Here is a 16,923-nt window from a genome sequence, read left to right on the forward strand (position 1 = left end):
TCCAAACTGAATTTTCTTGAAGTCTGGCTTGTGCTGACACAGCTGGGGAGTATGACTGTGCCCAACGCCTGGGCAGTTAGAAGTCATCTGTGTAAGATAATGCTGTCTGTGTTTTGCTGTGACTTTCTCTGTTTTGTGTCGCCCGCCTCTGCAAGGGGGGACCATGTGCTGCGAGGCAGAAGTAAGGACGGGGGTGTGTGGAAAGGACGTGCTTCTAATGTGATGCAGAGGCGGCGGGTGGAATTCCATACCCGGCAAAGCAGAGTGAAATGTCTGTAGAGCACGTCCCTGGTCACTGGGGCCATTATGCCCAGGAGAGTAGTCCTGGGTCTGCTCTGCCTGTGGCTGGCTATGTAGGAGCATTGGTGTGGATGTGGGATGCCAGCCTGGGAACCTGGGCTTCCAGGCAGCTGGTCTTTCCACACACGTCCTGCTGGGCTTTTGGGTGTGTGTTTTTCAGAGAGACCCAGGAAAGACTTGTAAAAATGGCATGCTTTCATGAGTTGTCGTGAGCCTGGAATTCTGGGTTTGTTTTTGTTTTTTTCTTTCTTGTTCATCTCTCTACTAGTTTCACCTAAGCAAATTAAAAGTTCATCCTGCCTTCAGGAACCATTTAAATCCAGGATGTGAAATCAGAGCTGAGAACATAGGCCATGTGGGTTACATGTATTATTAAGTCAACTTGGACTGTCTGCCGTCAGGACAATGGGCTTCAGTCCAATGAAGGGTGAGATTCTGGACCTTGCTGACTGCCCATATGTGATATTATGATTTATGTGAAGAAATACATATTTATACAGAGAAATATGTATTTGGTCTTTGTCTCAGTTCCTGGCACAGGGCACCCTTGGAACTTCCTCAATAATAGGGGTGATAAAGGTGCCTTTGTTTTCTATAACAAGTCCCTTTCAACCATACCTGAGGTGTGTCATTGAGATGGCTTTTGGAAAGTCCCAAAGGATGGGGAGCCAACCCTGAGAGTAGAGAGCTGGAACTTTCAGCCTCATTTCCAGGGAAGGGAGAAGAGTTGAAGGTTGAATCAGTCATCAGTGGCTCATGATTTAATCAATCAACCCAACAAATGCGTGTTCAGTTACTTCATGTTCTGTTTAGTTGTGTCCAACTCTTTGCAACCCCATGGACTATAGCCCACCAGGCTCATCTGTCCATGGGATTTCCCAGGCTAAAATGTAGGAGTGGGTTGCCATTTCCTTCTCCTATATACTTTTAATTGTGTTCTGTCTGAAATCAATGCAAACACCTATGTAGTGAGACCCTTCAACTTTTATAGTGACTATGTGTTCATAAATGGAATTAAGAGAATTCATTTCCTAAAGTTGCAGTGCATAAATGGGTATTTACTGTCTCTCAATTCAGTATGAGAAGCCCAAAAACATGTTGAGGAGAAGAAGCCAGAACCTCCTGCCAAAAATCCCACATGATGCCATTTATATAATGTCCAGGAACCAGTGAAACTTGTCCATGGTAATAGGCATCAGAGAGTGGTTGCTTCTGAGAAACAATGGGGATTGACTAGAAAGGGGCATAGAGGGGCCTTTGGGGAATAACAGGAATTTCTGTGTCTTGGTTTGGGAGAACACCATGTCAGAACTCACCAGTGGAAAATCCAAGATCTTTCATTTTTATTGTATGTAAATGATAATTCATTAAAACTTAAAAAAAAAAGTGATGCCTCTGACAGTTGTTTCCAGGTCCTGTGCAGCAGAGATGAGGGAATACCCACTGCCAGAAGGTGTCTGGGGAGGTGTGCTGGGTGCGTGGGGTGGAGGTGGAGGTAAATGAGGATTTTCAGGTGAGATTGGAAAGGCAGGAGGAGGGCTGCCCAACCAAGTGACAAACCAGCCGACAGTCCAGGGTGAGAAAGGGCTCTGCCTGGTTACCAAGTACTGCTGGCTGGAAAATGAAACCCCACTTATTCCACTGAGTTTATCTTCTTTTAAGGTTTGGTGGGTATCTGAAGTTAAACTGATCTCTGCCCTTGCAAGCTTCACAATGGACTGTGTTTGGAATTCAATTTTTCTAGCAGCTTTTTAAATATATTTCTAATCCATACGATTTCTCCAAGTAACAAATTGTTCTCAGCACTTAAGGTTTAAGAGAAGTATTCAAGAGTGTTGCCCTAAGCAAGTAACCTAATGGTTTCTCTGTTTTTCCCTTAAAAATAAAAGCTGCAGATACTCGTTGACACCGGAAGCAGCAACTTTGCCGTGGCCGGGGCCCCACATCCCTATATCGACTCTTACTTTGACGCAGATAGGTGAGTGATGGGTCTGTGCCTGGTGGGGGGCGGGCTTGGGGGCACCAGATGGATGCTTCAAAATACACTGGGAGATGCAGCCGAAAGCTGTTTCATTTTAGGGAGGACATGTTCATGTATATATCTGTGTATGTATGTGTATGTACAAGTATCTGTGTGTATGTGCATATAGTGGTGTGTATATTTGTGTATGTATGTATGCATAAGTGTATGTGTGGGTATCCATGTGTACATGCATATGGTGGTATGTATATTTGTGTATATATGTGTGTGTGTGTTTGTGTATATGTAGATATATGTGAGTACGAGCACATTTGCTGTTGTTCAGTTGTTGTCATGTCCGACTCTCCGACCTCATGTACTGTAGCACAGCACCAGTTTCCTCTTCCTTCACTATCTCCCAGATGTTGTTCAAATTCATGTGCATTGGGTCACTGATGCTATCTAACCATCTCATCCTCTGCCACCCTCTTCTCCTATTGCTTTCAATCTTTCCCAGCATCAGGGTCTTTTCCAATGAGTTGGCTCTTCACATCAGGTAGCCAAAGTATTGGAACTTCAGCAACAGTCCTTCAGTGAATATCCAGGGTTGATTTCCTTTAGGATTGACTGGTTTGATCTTCTTGCAGTCCAGTGGACTCTCAAGAGTCTTCTCCAGCACCACAATTTGAAAGCATCTGTTCTTCGGCACTCAGACTTCTTTATGATCCAACTCTCACATCCATACGTCACTCCTGGAAAAACTGTAGCTTTGACCATGCAGACCTTTGTCAGCAAAGGGATGTCTCTGCTTTTTAATATGCTGTCTGCGCTGTCATAGCTCTTCTTCCACAGAGCAAGCGTCTTTTAATTTCATCACTGCAATCATCATCCACAGTGACTTTGGAGCCCAAGAAAATAAAATCTGTCACTATTTCCACTTTTTTTCCCTCCTATTTGCCATGAAGCAATGGGACCAGATGCCATAATCTTAGTTTTTGACTGTGGAGTTTCAAGTAAGCTTTTTCCCTATCCCCTTTCACACTCATCAAGAGGCTCTTCAGTTCCTTTTCACTTTCGGCTATTAGAGTGGTATCATCTGTATATCTGTGGTTGTTGGTATTTCTCCCAGTAATCTTGATTCCAGCTTGTGATTCATCCAGCCCAGTATTTCGCATGGTGTGCTTTCAATTCAGCTCAGTCACTCAGTCGTGTCCGACTTTTTGCAACCCCATGGACTGCAGCATGCCAGGCTTCCCTGTCCATCACCAACTCCCAGAGCTTACTCAAACTCTTGTCCATAAAGTCAGTGATGCCATCCAACCATCTCATCCTCTGTCGCCTACTTCTCCTCCTGCCTTCAGTCTTTCCCAGCATCAGGGTCTTTTCCAATGAATCAGTTCTTTGCATCAGGTAGCCAAAGTATTGGAGTTTCAGCTTCAGCATCAGTCCTTCCATTGAATATTCAGGATTGATTTCCTTTAGGATGGACTGGTTGGGGCTTCTTGCCGTCCAAGAGACACTTAAGAGTCTTCTCCAACACACCAGTTCAAAAGCATCAATACTTTGGTGCTCAGCTCTCTTTATAGTCCAACTCTCACATCCATACATGACCACTGGAAAAACCATAGCCTTGACTAGATGGACCTTTGTTGGCAAAGTAATGTCTCTGCTTCTTAATATGCTGTCTAGGGTGGTCATAGCTTTTCTTCCAAGGAGCGAGTGTCTTTTAATTTCATGCCTTCAGTCACCATCTGCAGTGATTTTGGAGCCCAGAAAAATAGTCTTTCACTGTTTCCATTGTTTCCCCATCTATTTGCGATGAAGTGATAGGACCGGATGCCATGATCTTAGTTTTTTGAATGTTGAGTTTTAAGCCAGCTTTTTCACTCTTGTCTTTCACTTTCATCAAGAGGCTCTTTAGTTCTTCTTCACTTTCTGCCATAAGGTTTGTGTCATCTGCATATCTGAGGTTATTGATATTTCTCCTGGCAATCTTGATTCCAGCTTGTGCTTCATCCAGCCTGGCATTTTGCATTATGTACTCTGCATATAAGTTAAATAACCAGGGTGACAATATACAGCCTTGATGTACTCCTTTCCTGATTTGGAACCAGTCTGTTGTTCCATGTCGAGTTCTAACTGTTGCTTCTTGACCTGCATACAGACTTCTCAAGAGGCAGGTCAGGTGATCTGCTACTTCCATCTCTTTAAGAATTCCCCACAGTTTGCTGTGATCCACACAGTCAAAGGCATCAGCATAGTCAATGAAGCAGATGTCTTCCTGGAACTCCCTTGCTTTCTCCATGAGCCAATGAATGTTGACAATTTGATCTCTGGTTCCCCTGCCTCTTCAAAACCCTGCTTGTACATCTGGAAGTTCTTGATTCATGTACTGCTGAAGTCTAGCTTGAAGGATTTTGAGCATAACCTTGCTAGAATGAGAAATAAGCACAATTGTACAGTAGTTTGAACATTCTTTGGCATTGTTTTTCTTTTGGATTGGAATGAAAATGGACTTTTCCAGTACTGTGGCCACTGCTGAGTTTTCCAAATTTGTTGGCATATTGAATGCAGCGCTTTAGCAGCAGCATCTTTTAGGATTTGAAATAGTTCAACTGGAATTCCATCACCTCCACTAGCTTATTTCATAGTAATGCTTCCTAAGGCCCACTTGACTTCACATTCCAGGATGTCTGGCCACACCATCGTGATGCACTTTAGATCAGATCAGATCAGTTGCTCAGTCGTGTCCGACTCTTTGTGACCCCGTGAATCGCAGCACACCAGGCTTCCCTGTCCATCACCAACTCCCGGAGTTCCCTCAGACTCACGTCCATTGAGTCAGTGATGCCATCCAGCCATCTCATCCTCTGTCGTCCCCTTCTTCTCCTGCCCCCAATCCCTCCCAGCATCAGAGTCTTTTCCAATGAGTCAGCTCTTCCCATGAGGTGGCCAAAGTACTGGAGTTTCAGCTTTAGCATCATTCCTTCCAAAGAAATCCCAGGGCTGATCTCCTTCAGAATGGACTGGTTGGATCTCCTTGCAGTCCAAGGGACTCTCAAGAGTCTTCTCCAACACCACAGTTCAAAAGCATCAATTCTTCAGTGCTCAGCCTTCTTCACAGTCCACCTCTCACATCCATACATGACCACAGGAAAAACCATAGCGTTGACTAGATGGACCTTTGTTGGCAAAGTAATGTCTCTGCTTTTGAATATGCTGTCTAGGTTGGTCATAACTTTCCTTCCAAGGAGTAAGCGTCTTTTAATTTCATGGCTGTAGTCACCATCTATAGTGATTTTGGAGCCCAGAAACATAAAGTCTGACACTGTTTCCACTATTTCCCCACCTATTTCCCATGAAGTGGTGGGACCGGATGCCATGATCTTAGTTTTCTGAATGTTGAGCTTTAAGCCAACTTTTTCACTCTCCACTTTCACTTTCATCAAGAGGCTTTTGAGTTCCTCTTCACTTTCTGCCATAAGGGTGGTGTCATCTGCATATCTGAGGTTATTGATATTTCTCCTGGCAATCTTGATTCTAGCTTGTGTTTCTTCCAGTCCAGCATTTCTCATGATGTACTCTGCATATAAGTTAAATAAACAGGGTGACAATATACAGCCTTGACGAACTCCTTTTCCGATTTGGAACCAGTCTGTTGTTCCATGTCCAGTTCTAACTGTTGCTTCCTGACCTGCATACAAATTTCTCAAGAGGCAGATCAGGTGGTCTGGTATTCCCATCTCTTTCAGAATTTTGCACAGTTTATTGTGATCCGCACGTCAAAGGCTTTGGCATAGTCAATAAAGCAGAAATAGTTTTTTTTCTGGAACTCTCTTGCTTTTTTGATGATCCAGTGGATGTTGGCAATTTGATCTCTGGTTCCTCTGCATTTTCTAAAACCAGCTTGAACATCAGGAAGTTCACGGTTCACATATTGCTGAAGCCTGGCTTGGAGAATTTTGAGCATTACTTTACTAGCGTGTGAGATGAGTGCAGTTGTGCAATAGTTTGAGCATTCTTTGGCATTGCCTTTCTTTGGGATTGGAATGAAAACTGATCTTTTCCAGTCCTGTGGCCACTGCTGAGTTTTCCAAATTTGCTAGCATATTGAGTGCAACACTTTCACAGCATCATCTTTCAGGATTTGGAATAGCTCAACTGGAATTCCATCACCTCCTCTAGCTTTGTTCATAGTGATGCTTTCTAAGGCCCACTTGACTTCACATTCCAGGATGTCTGGCTCTAGGTGAGTGATCACACCACCGTGATTATCTGGGTCGTGAAAATCTTTTTTGTACAGTTCTTCTGTGTATTCTTGCCATCTCTTCTTAATATCTTCTGCTTCTGTTAGGTCCATACCATTTCTCTCCTTTATCGAGCTCATCTTTGCATGAAATGTTCCTTTGGTATCTCTGATTTTCTTGAAGAGATCCCTAGTCTTTCCCATTCTGTTGTTTTCCTCTATTTCTTTGCACTTAGTGGTGTGTATATTTATGAATATATGTATATTTTTGTGTATGTGTAAGTATCTGTGTGTATGTGCACATGGGGGTGTGTATATTTGTGTATAGATGCATATATCTGTGTAAGTGTAGGTATCTGTGTATATGCATATGATTTCACGCTTAGTATGCATATGATTGGAGAAGGCAATGGCACCCCACTCCAGTGCTCTTGCCTGGAAAATCCCATGGATGGAGGAGCGTGGTAGGCTGCAGTCCATGGGGTTGCTAAGAGTCGGACACGACTGAGCGACTTCACTTTCACTTTTCACTTTCATGCATTGGAGAAGAAAATGGCAACCCACTCCATTGTTCTTGCCTGGAGAATCCCAGGGACAGGGGAGCCTGATGGGCTGCCGTCTATGGGGTCGCACAGAGTTGGACACAACTGAAGCGACTTAGCGGCAGCATGCATATGTACATACACACAGTGTGTATATAAACACAGTGGTGTGTATATTTGTGTATACAGGTACATATCTGTGTAAGTGTGGGTATCTGTGTACATGCACATATGGTGTGTATATTCGTGTATACAGGTACACATCTGTGTATGTGTGCGTATCTGTATGCACATGCACACTGTGGTATTTACATTTGTGTGTGGTGTGTGTGTGCGGCATGATGCACTGAGTGTGTGCATCCACTCCAAATGAATCCATTGCAGGATTCTCCTAACAGCTTTGGTATGTTCTCATGAGCTCTGCTTTATAGACATTCAAGTCAAACTTGAATATTTTGTGGTCAGACCTGAATTGCAGAAAGCTCATGACCGTCTGACATTTGTTGAGCCCCCCTAATCCTCTCGAGGAGGTGGCCTGAGCAGGGCAGGGCTCTGAGTGTGAGATCTGAGTATGAAACTGTTCCAGGCAGTAGTCTGGCATTGCTTGGAAAGCCACCTTTGTGTCACCTGAAGTTTGGTGGCATCAGTCAAGGTGTGGTTTGGTGAAACCATGTCTGTGCTGGGAGGTCTCTGTGGTGAGAGAAATCCGTGACTCACTTGGAAAGAACACACTGTGAGCTCAGAACACTCAGGCCTGAGACGGGGCTCTGAGCTGGCAGCTGTGGGCGGGGCTGTGAAAAGGAGCAGAACCTGGATGGAGATCTGGATCCAGGCCAGCTCTGTCTGTCCAGGTCCCTAGACTCAGCCCTAGGAAGCTTCAGGCGGTCCTGATGTGTGTCACTGTTCATCTCTGGAGGAGCCCACGGGGTCAGAGTCACTCTGCCCCAGATACTTGTTGCTGCCCTAAATGTATGCACGTTTTAATTTCATATCCATTTTTTGTGACCCTAAAATTTAGACCCAACAGATAAAACCAGTAAGCTGCCACATGGTTTGCAGTTTAGGCTCGTGAACAAGCGTGTCACATTTCCTTGCTACCAGTGCTCTCTGTGTCTTTCCTTTCCCACTTTCTTTTCCCATAGTCTTTTGTTTCAGGGAATAAATCCTATCTTTTTTGAGGGGGAAAAAAAAGAAAGGAAACACAGGAGAGAAAGTAACAACTGGGGAGGTTTAACAAATCCCCAGCAGCATTAATAAGGCAGGAGTGCCCATCTCTTCCCCCATGCATCTTGGTCTTTGTTTTGGTGGGACAAAGAGACCACCTGTGTGTCCAACTGGAGGGAGGGATGGCTGGTGCTTCATGGACTCCTCCTTCAAGGACCTTGGAGCTTAGGTTATGACTCAGTGTGTTGATAACCTTAGATCACTGAAATTCCAGGTGCACCTCCAGGCTCATGATGCTTTGTGAAGACAGATGTGAGCCCTGGAACTATTCTTGGGACTTCAGATGCTTGTGAAGTGGGGCATGGGCTGTGCAGCCAGGGAACAAAGGCTGGCTGATGAGCCCCCAGCTACCCTTTGCCCTTTCCCCACTCAAACTGTGATCCATCCAAATCCTCTGCCCCAAACAGCCCCCTCCCCTCAACTACTCCATCATGTGACAGATTTTGGAGTCAGTCCAAACCTGTCATTTTTATTCACATAGCACAGGAGGTCTGGGAACCAAGAAAGTGGCCCAGGTTCAGGCTTCTGGGACAAGAGGTCTGCAAACTTCAGCCCTGGGAGCACCTCTTTATAGTAAGTGTTGTGTTCGCTCTGAACCAAAATGCAAATGTAATAAAACTTATCTTCACGTGTAATTCTAAATGCCCTGACACAATCTCCAGGGATTGGGGGTGAGTAAAAGGAATTAATTTATTGCAGTGATCAGCACCACAATATGTAAACACGGTCACATGAAGCTGGGTGGTGCAGGAGGCTGTGAGCATCCCTCTGGCCATGCAGTGCCCTGTGCAGACTGACAAACTGAATTAAAATAGAATCAGACACTCAGAACAGCTTGGTTTAGTCATGTCAGTTTTCCAGATCAGTGAAGAATCTTGGTATAGTTTCCTCTACAGGATTACCTTCTTCAATCTACATAGTAGCTGCATACCTAGAAAATGCAAAGTATATTAAACTGTGTAGAAGATGTTGATCTTGGTGGTGAAGCAATCCTAGCCCCATTTTTTCCACTACAAGATTCTTCCTGGTCCATACATTCTCCAAGTTTCTCCATGCCTACTGGGGTTCTGCCTGCCATAAGACAGAGCGGACATCCTTGGAGCTCAGATACATCTTTAACAGGTTTCCTCCCCAGAGCAGTTTTGTTTTCCATCACAGATCTGTAGACACATGATACAATAGAAGAAAATAATAGTACAGCATAGTAAAGTCAAGTTCAAGTAATGTGTATATCTACCTTTTAGATTGAAATGTGCAAATCTAACACCATGGGTGGATATTTTCTTGGTTCCCAGACCTCCTATGCTACATGAATAAAAATGAGAGGTTTGGACTGACTCCAGAATCTGTCCCATGATAAAGTGGTTGAGGGGAGGGGGTTGTTTGGGGCAGAGGATTTGGACAAACCACAGTTTGAGTGGGAAAAGGTAGCCAGGGGCTCATAAGCAGGTAAACAGCACAGCCAGTGGTCAGTACAAATCAGAGTGTGCTTGCAACGCAGTTACCCTTTTGCTGGGTTTCCTTGATTGCAGGTAAAGAATCCACCTGCAATGCAGGAGACACAGGAGATGCAGGTTTGATCCCTGGGTCAGGAAGAATCTCTGTAGAAGGGAATGGCAACCTGCTCCGGTGTTCTTGCCTGAAAGGTCCCATGGACAGAGGAGCCTGGTGGGCTGCAGGCCAAAGGGTTGTCACAAACAGTACCTGACTAACCACACAGTTTGCTATGCAGATGCAGATATGGAAGCATTCAAGGGTAAACACTAGTCAACATTCCAAATACTGGGTTCAGTGCCATTTAATATGTGTACAATATTTAATCAACGGTAGACAACTGGCTTCTTTCTCATTTGCCTTTGACTTTGTTCATTGCTGGCTTGAACCATAATTTTCTCAGCCTTAGTAGGACACAGCCTTCTAACTTTCCTATTAGCCAGGTTTGAGTTCAGGTTTCAGGTGGCTCCTGTCTTTCATGCTTAAAGATTGAGCTCCTCTGCCTCCTTTGCACCTGATTTAATGTGAAGACTCCTGGGAACATTCGTGACTCCCATGATGGCTAGCCCTGCCATCCTGCTAACCACACAGGAGAATTCGGAGCTCCCTCCTAGCTTTCTGAGCACCTGAGGGTCTCATCTAGATATTTCTCCTTTGTGAGCAAACAGAGAACTAGCAGAACCTGCCAACATGCAGGGGAGGCCCCAGACTCCCCTGCTTTGTCAGTGCCGCCCCCACTGGCACCTCCATTATTCAGACTTCAGCCTGCCTTCTCATTTGCAAGTATTGTTGAAATTTATTTAGTACCTTAAAACATGACCTGCTCTGGCCTTCTAGCCCTGATACTGCCTTTCTTATAAAGAGATCTATTCTCCTCCTACCAGTGCAGGAGACATGGGTTTGATTCTGGGTCATGTGGAACCCTGGAGAAGGAAATGACAACCCACTCCAGTATTTTTGCCTGGGAAATCCCATGGACAAAGGAGCCTGATGGGCTACAGTCCATGGGATTGCAAAGAGTTAGACATGACTGAGCAACTGAGCATGCATTCATTCTTCACCTGGGCTGCTTCTTAACCAAATCAAATGTGAAACATCACATTTTGAGTTTTAGGCAAGTTCTATTCAGTCACCTGCATTTGTCACCAATACAAACACACGTGCTTTGCAGGTTCAATCCTTGCTTTGATTTATGCTAACCTTTCTCTCCTTTGTTCTGTTTTTCCTAAATAGTTCTCATAGGTTTATGTCAACACAGATGCATTATTGTTAAGATATGAACTATGAACATAATTTATATAGTAAATTATATACAATTAAGTTGCCTGATGCTTTCAGCTCACTTTACAGTTGGCCTAAGCTACACCTTCCACCATGGTATTTGATGGAAGCCGAGAGAATGTTCTACTTCCTCTCTCAATTTTTGACAAAGGTTTCTTTTCTGAGATGTAGCTTGCTGCCTTGTGATGTTTCTGTATTTGCTTGTCCCTCTGATCTCTCTTAGTTATAATAAGGTTTCTGGTTGGGTTTGTCAGCCTCTGATTCAAGTCCCCCAGTCTCTGGATATTCAGGTTTAACGCTTCCTGAAACATGTCCCAGTAATTGGAGATTTGACTTGGGGTTCTTTGACAAGATCTCTTTGATTTATGGAATCAGACATCAGGCTACCATCAGCCATCTGTGCAGCTTTGTCCCATCAGAAGCACTCTTTTCCTGGTGGTGAATGTTCCAATGAATTACTATACAGCAAAAAGGCAATCATGTATCTTTTTAGGTGTACTTCTTTTTTAGCCAGTAAAATAGTCTCCATCCAAGTGGCTTGATGAGAGATTCAGTATACTCATCCCCCTGACCTTATACTAATCTATTCAGAAATTAACTATATTTTCACTAAAATGTCTCCCCCTCCTATATTCCATCTGGGGTGCAGTTCACAGAGTAGTTCTGGCAAAAGAACAATTTCTTGTCTTCAACTGATGCTTATGAGTAGAGTTGGGATATTAGAAAATTATGCAGGTTGTTTCCTTAAGGAGGCTGACCCGGGCCCTTGAGATCTCATGCTACATCTTTCCATCTGTTGATGACACACATTTTTCTTGATTATTTAGATAATTTCTTAAGTTTGTCCAGGATGGGTCTTGCCATATTGGGGCCCTGAAGCATTTGCCATTGTTGAGTATGTTGATGACCCTCCAGCGTGAGCAGAAGCCCCTGGGCTGGTGAGTGGCCCCACTGACTCTGACATGGTCACTTCCAGACCTTGGAAGAATAAGACAGGTATCTGGTCACCTGGTCCAAGTCCCTTATCCCTGAGGTAGAGTCCAAATTCTGAAATGTGCAGAAGGCCCCCGGGGAGGTCTCAGGCAGAATTTTCCAGGCGACTGAACATTCTCTTGGGGGCTGGTGGTTTGGGGGAGCCAGAGTCAACTGAAGGATTCAACTCTTTTGATCTCTGCCCTCCCACCTCCTCCCTGTATATGTTCTGAAAACAAAGTGGGTTTCTTTAAATTAATAAAATGTTCTGTGGTTCTTCTCTTCTCAGTTTGATTGATTTCACTTTTCAAGCCTGCATTCCCTTCAGACTTGTATCAGAGGCAGAAAGTCTCCTGAATTTGGTTCGAAGTGATTCTGTGGCTGTGGGTGGACTCTTTCCTAGCTACTCACATCCTTGATGAATGGCTGTTTATACGCACCCAGAATGGATGCTGCAAAAAAGCAGCATGTCTGGGGTTCACTCTCAATATAGTTAATTAATGTCCGAAGCAGCTGAGAGCCAAAGCATTTTAGTGCCAAGAGGTGGGATGTTAGGACATAAACATGGAGAAATGCGTAGTTTTTAGGTCTAGTGCTGAAACCTACGCGTTAATAACATTCAGAGCTGCTTGCAATTCATCTCTGGGGTTTTTGCTCTTTGAGTTCGAGGAGCCCAGGGAATATGAGCTAAGAATTACTTTTTTCTCTCATTATCTAGAACTGTGCTTTCTACAAGGGTAGCTACTAGACACAAGTGGCTATTTAAATTTAAATTAATTAATGTTAAATACAGGCTCATTCTTTAGTCAAACTATCCAGATGGTCCCTGACTTCAATGGTTTGAATTAGCTTTCAACTTTACAATGGTGCAAAAGCAATACACATTCAGTAGAACCTGTACTTTGAATTTTGAATTTGTTTTTAATTCTTTTATTTAACATTAAGGAAATTGAGACCTATGGACCAGAGTTTCTTAATCTCAGCACTACTGACATTTTGGGCTGGGTGATTCTTTATTGTCGGGGGCTGTCTCGTGCATTTGAGAATGTTTACAGCATCCTGGTTTCTGTTCCATTTGATGCCTCTCACACAGCTGTGACAACCAAAAATGTTTCCAGACGTTACCAAATGTCACCCGGAAGGCAAAATAGCCTCTAGTTGGTAATCACTGTCGTAGAAGCTAAATCCAAGTTCAGTCATTGGACAATGCAACATTAAAATCCAAGTTTGGTGCTTTTTATCTCACTTTCAATGGACTTGTTCCACCAATTCTATGGAAACTTTTGTACTCATGGTGGTAAGATGGCTGATGCCCCTCCAGATATCACATATACATTTCCAGCAGGAAGATAGGAGGCTAACAAGTAACAAGAGGCAAGAACATTCCTCCTAAAGTGGCCATCTTTTTACTGAGAAGGAATGCCCTCCCTAGTGACTCTTCCTACATAGCATTAGTCAGAAGTGTTTGCATTTTGAATTTTGCTTCTGCCAAAGCTGGCAGGAGGGGACAATCCTGTCTCGTGATGCTGGGAAACAGCAGCCAAAGTTCCCTGTCAGCCCTGTGATCATGAGGGTAAGCAACTGATATATTGACAGCCGTGAGGACCCAGACAGACATTCCGCTTTGTTCACTTTCAATTTAGTAATCAGTAAATTAGAGGAGATATTCAACATTTTATCATAAGCTAGGCTTTGTGATAGATGAGTTTGCCCAACTGTAGGCTAACGTAGGTGTTCTGAGCACCATTAAGGTAGGCTGGGCTGAGCTTAAGATGTTCAGAAGGTTCAGTCCATTAAATGCATTTTCAACCTAATGATAATTTCAACTTGCAATAGGTGTATCAGGATGTAACCCCATTGGGGAAGATCTACAATCACATTTCAGGTGCTTTGTAGCCACCTGTGGCTACTGTATTGGAAGCATAAATAGAGAATATTCCTGTCATTGCACAAGCTCTATTGGACAGCCTTGGTCCAGAACACAGAAGAACTCCATCTTTTAGAAACCTGGAAGGCTCTTCCCCTCCCTGCACCATTTCAGCCAAGTCTTACCTGAGACTTGCCCCTTTTCCTGGAGGTTGCTGGACTTCACAGTGAAACAGTTTTGGATATTCAGAAAGATTATAGGAACAATTTTCTAGGAAAAAAAGCTTACATTTTCTAATAGCAGCTCGTAGATTGAATAAAGGTAGCAAGTGATTAGATAATTATAATAATAGCAGCTACTTTTGTTGTGTACCTGCTGTGTTCTGGGGTTTTGTTCTAAATAGTTTACAAAGAGACTCACAGACCTAGCAAATGAACTTACGGTTGCCGGGAGGAAGGGATAGTTAAGGGAGTTTGGGAAGGTCATGTACACACTGCTATATTCAAAATGGATAACCAGCAAGGACCTACTGTATAGCACAGGGAACTCTGCTCAGTGTTATGTGCCAGCTTGGATGGGAGCGGGGTTTGGGGAGAGAATGTGTGTGTGTGTGTGTGTGTGTTAGTTGCTTAGTTTGCGACCCCATGGACTTAAGCCCACCAGGCTCCTCTATCTATGGAATTCTCCAGGCAAGAATACTGGAGTGCATTGCCATTGTCTTCTCCAAGGAATCTTCCTGACCCAGGGATCAAACCCAGGTCTCCTGCATTGCAGGCAGATTTCTTACCATCTGAGCCACCAGGGAAGCCCGTGGGGGAGAATGGAGATGTATATATGTATGGCTGAGTCCCTTTGCTGTTCATGTGAAACTGCCAAAACATTGTTAATCAACTCCAATAGAAAATAAAAATTTAAAGTTTGAAAATAAAATACCTTAAATAATGATAATATATTCATTCAAATAATAAATGGTTTATAGTATTAACTCTTTTAATCCTTAGAATTAACCCTGTGAAGTGTGGTGCTATATTGTCCCTACTTTTCGGTGGAGGAAACTGAGGTATAGAGAAGTTAAATACCTTAGCCTGGAGTCACACACAGCTCCTAAGTGGTTGAAGTGCTACTTGACCCCAGACAGCGTAACCCCAGCTGCCTCCCACATCTTTGTAAGTGGCACCAGAGTATCCAGAATGTTCACCCATGAGGGAAATAGCAAACTGGTCAGTACACTGCAGAGGACATTCTGCCTAGAAGGGTAGCCTGGTTAGAAGGGCAGCCTGGTTCATGCTCTTCTCAGTGACCTCAGCAGATTCTAATGAGTTTTCTGTAGGCTCACCAGGCTTCCCTGGTGGCTCAGATGGTAAAGGACCTGCCTGCAATACAGGAGACCTGGATTCAATCTCTGGGTTGGGAAGATCCCCTGGAGGAGGGCATGGCAACCCACTCCAGTGTTCTTGCCTGGAGAATCCCCATGGACAGAGGAGCCTGGCCGGCTACAGTCCATGGGGTTGCAAAGAGTCGAACATGACTGAGCGACTAAGCACAACAAATTAAAAACAAACAACTTCTCAAAAGAAAGTCATGGCACTATAGACTGTTTGGTGGGGATAACTGATCTTCTAGATGAAGAATTGGTAAATTAGGGCTGGCAGGCTACCTCCAGCCTGCCGCCTGTTTTCCTAAGTAAAGTTTTGTTGGAACATGGCTACACATGTTTGTTTAATATGTCACCTGTGGTTGCTTCTTCCCTAGCAGAACAGAGTAGGTGAAATGGAGATCATGTGGCCCACAAAAGCTGAAACATTTATTTTCTGGCCCTTTATAGAAGAAGCTCACCAGCCCTGCGGTGGACCATATTCTCTAGGCCTTTCAGAATAACTAGCCTCTTCTGTTAGCTATAGTGCTAATGTTTTGAACTTGAAGAATGACCCTAAATTATCAGAAAGGATTGACATTTCAGTATTTTCATTGCTTTTCAACCTAATGTGTGCAGCCCCTGCTGTGTGCCAGGCATCACTGAATTGGTGCGGGCACTCAGCCCTGGCACGAAAACACTAGTCCTCAAGTGCCTGCATTTCAGTGGTCTGACGATGTGCTTTCTGTAAGTGATTTCTGATGGGTCCCTTAGCACTCCATGTACCTGGGGTCCATTCACGCTTACTTTTCTGCCTGTGCTTGCTGTTGTCAGAAGACATGTGTACACAAAATGTTCACTCAGTGCTGCTCCCTCTTTAAGATTGTGGTGGAGTTAGCTAAAATAGTCAGAAAACATTAAAATTAAACATCCTTTGTATTTCATATCCCATTATGGAGTTAGAATAAATTAAATTTCTCTAAAATGTGTCTGCCAGACATTTTAAAAATACCTTTTTCCTCCTGATTATAAAAGTTATATATGCAGAAAATATGGAAGGACCTAACCACAAGAATGAGAGTTCCCCCACAACAAAACCCCACCACCCAGAGGTAGCCCTGTTAGTATCTGAGTGTAATAATTTTTTTGAAGAAGATTCTGCCACATACACAAAGGTTTCTTTTATCTTAATTTTTCTCTGTCATTGAAAATGTCTTAGTCAACATCATTTTCCAATACTACATAATATTCCATTCATATTTGTGTACCATAATTTACTAAACTGTTTCCTTTTTTACTGGGCATTTAGGTTGTTTCCAGCTGTTTGCTACTATAAATAAAACATAATAACTGTCTTTGTTAATGAATCTCTATTTGCATCATGGGTGTTTCTTTAGGGTCAGATTCTCAGAAGTGCAGTTATTGAATTAAATAGACCTAATATGACCAACCTAGATAGCATATTGAAAAGCAGAGACATTACTTTGCCAACAAAGGTTCGTCTAGTCAAGGCTATGGTTTTTCCAGTGGTCATGTATGGATGTGAGAGTTGGACTGTGAAGAAGGCTGAGCGCCGAAGAATTGATGCTTTTGAACTGTGGTGTTGGAGAAGACTCTTGAGAGTCCCTTGGACTGCAAGGAGATCCAACCAGTCCATTCTGAAGGAGATCACCTCTGGGATTT

At 43.6% G+C, this 16,923-nt stretch overlaps 1 protein-coding gene across 1 annotated transcript in view; it reads left to right on the plus strand.

Moving 5' to 3' along the window:
* BACE2 (beta-secretase 2) overlaps positions 1–16,923 on the plus strand; it is a 107,534-nt gene that overhangs the window by 41,962 nt on the left and 48,649 nt on the right. Inside the window, exon 2 of the mRNA XM_025292132.2 lies at positions 2,190–2,278. Within this exon, the coding sequence (XP_025147917.1) occupies positions 2,190–2,278 (89 nt within the window). The remainder of the gene's footprint in view (positions 1–2,189; positions 2,279–16,923) is intronic.

The sequence above is a fragment of the Bubalus bubalis genome, chromosome 1, assembly GCF_019923935.1.
Source record: "Bubalus bubalis isolate 160015118507 breed Murrah chromosome 1, NDDB_SH_1, whole genome shotgun sequence".
Classification (NCBI taxonomy): domain Eukaryota; kingdom Metazoa; phylum Chordata; class Mammalia; order Artiodactyla; family Bovidae; genus Bubalus; species Bubalus bubalis.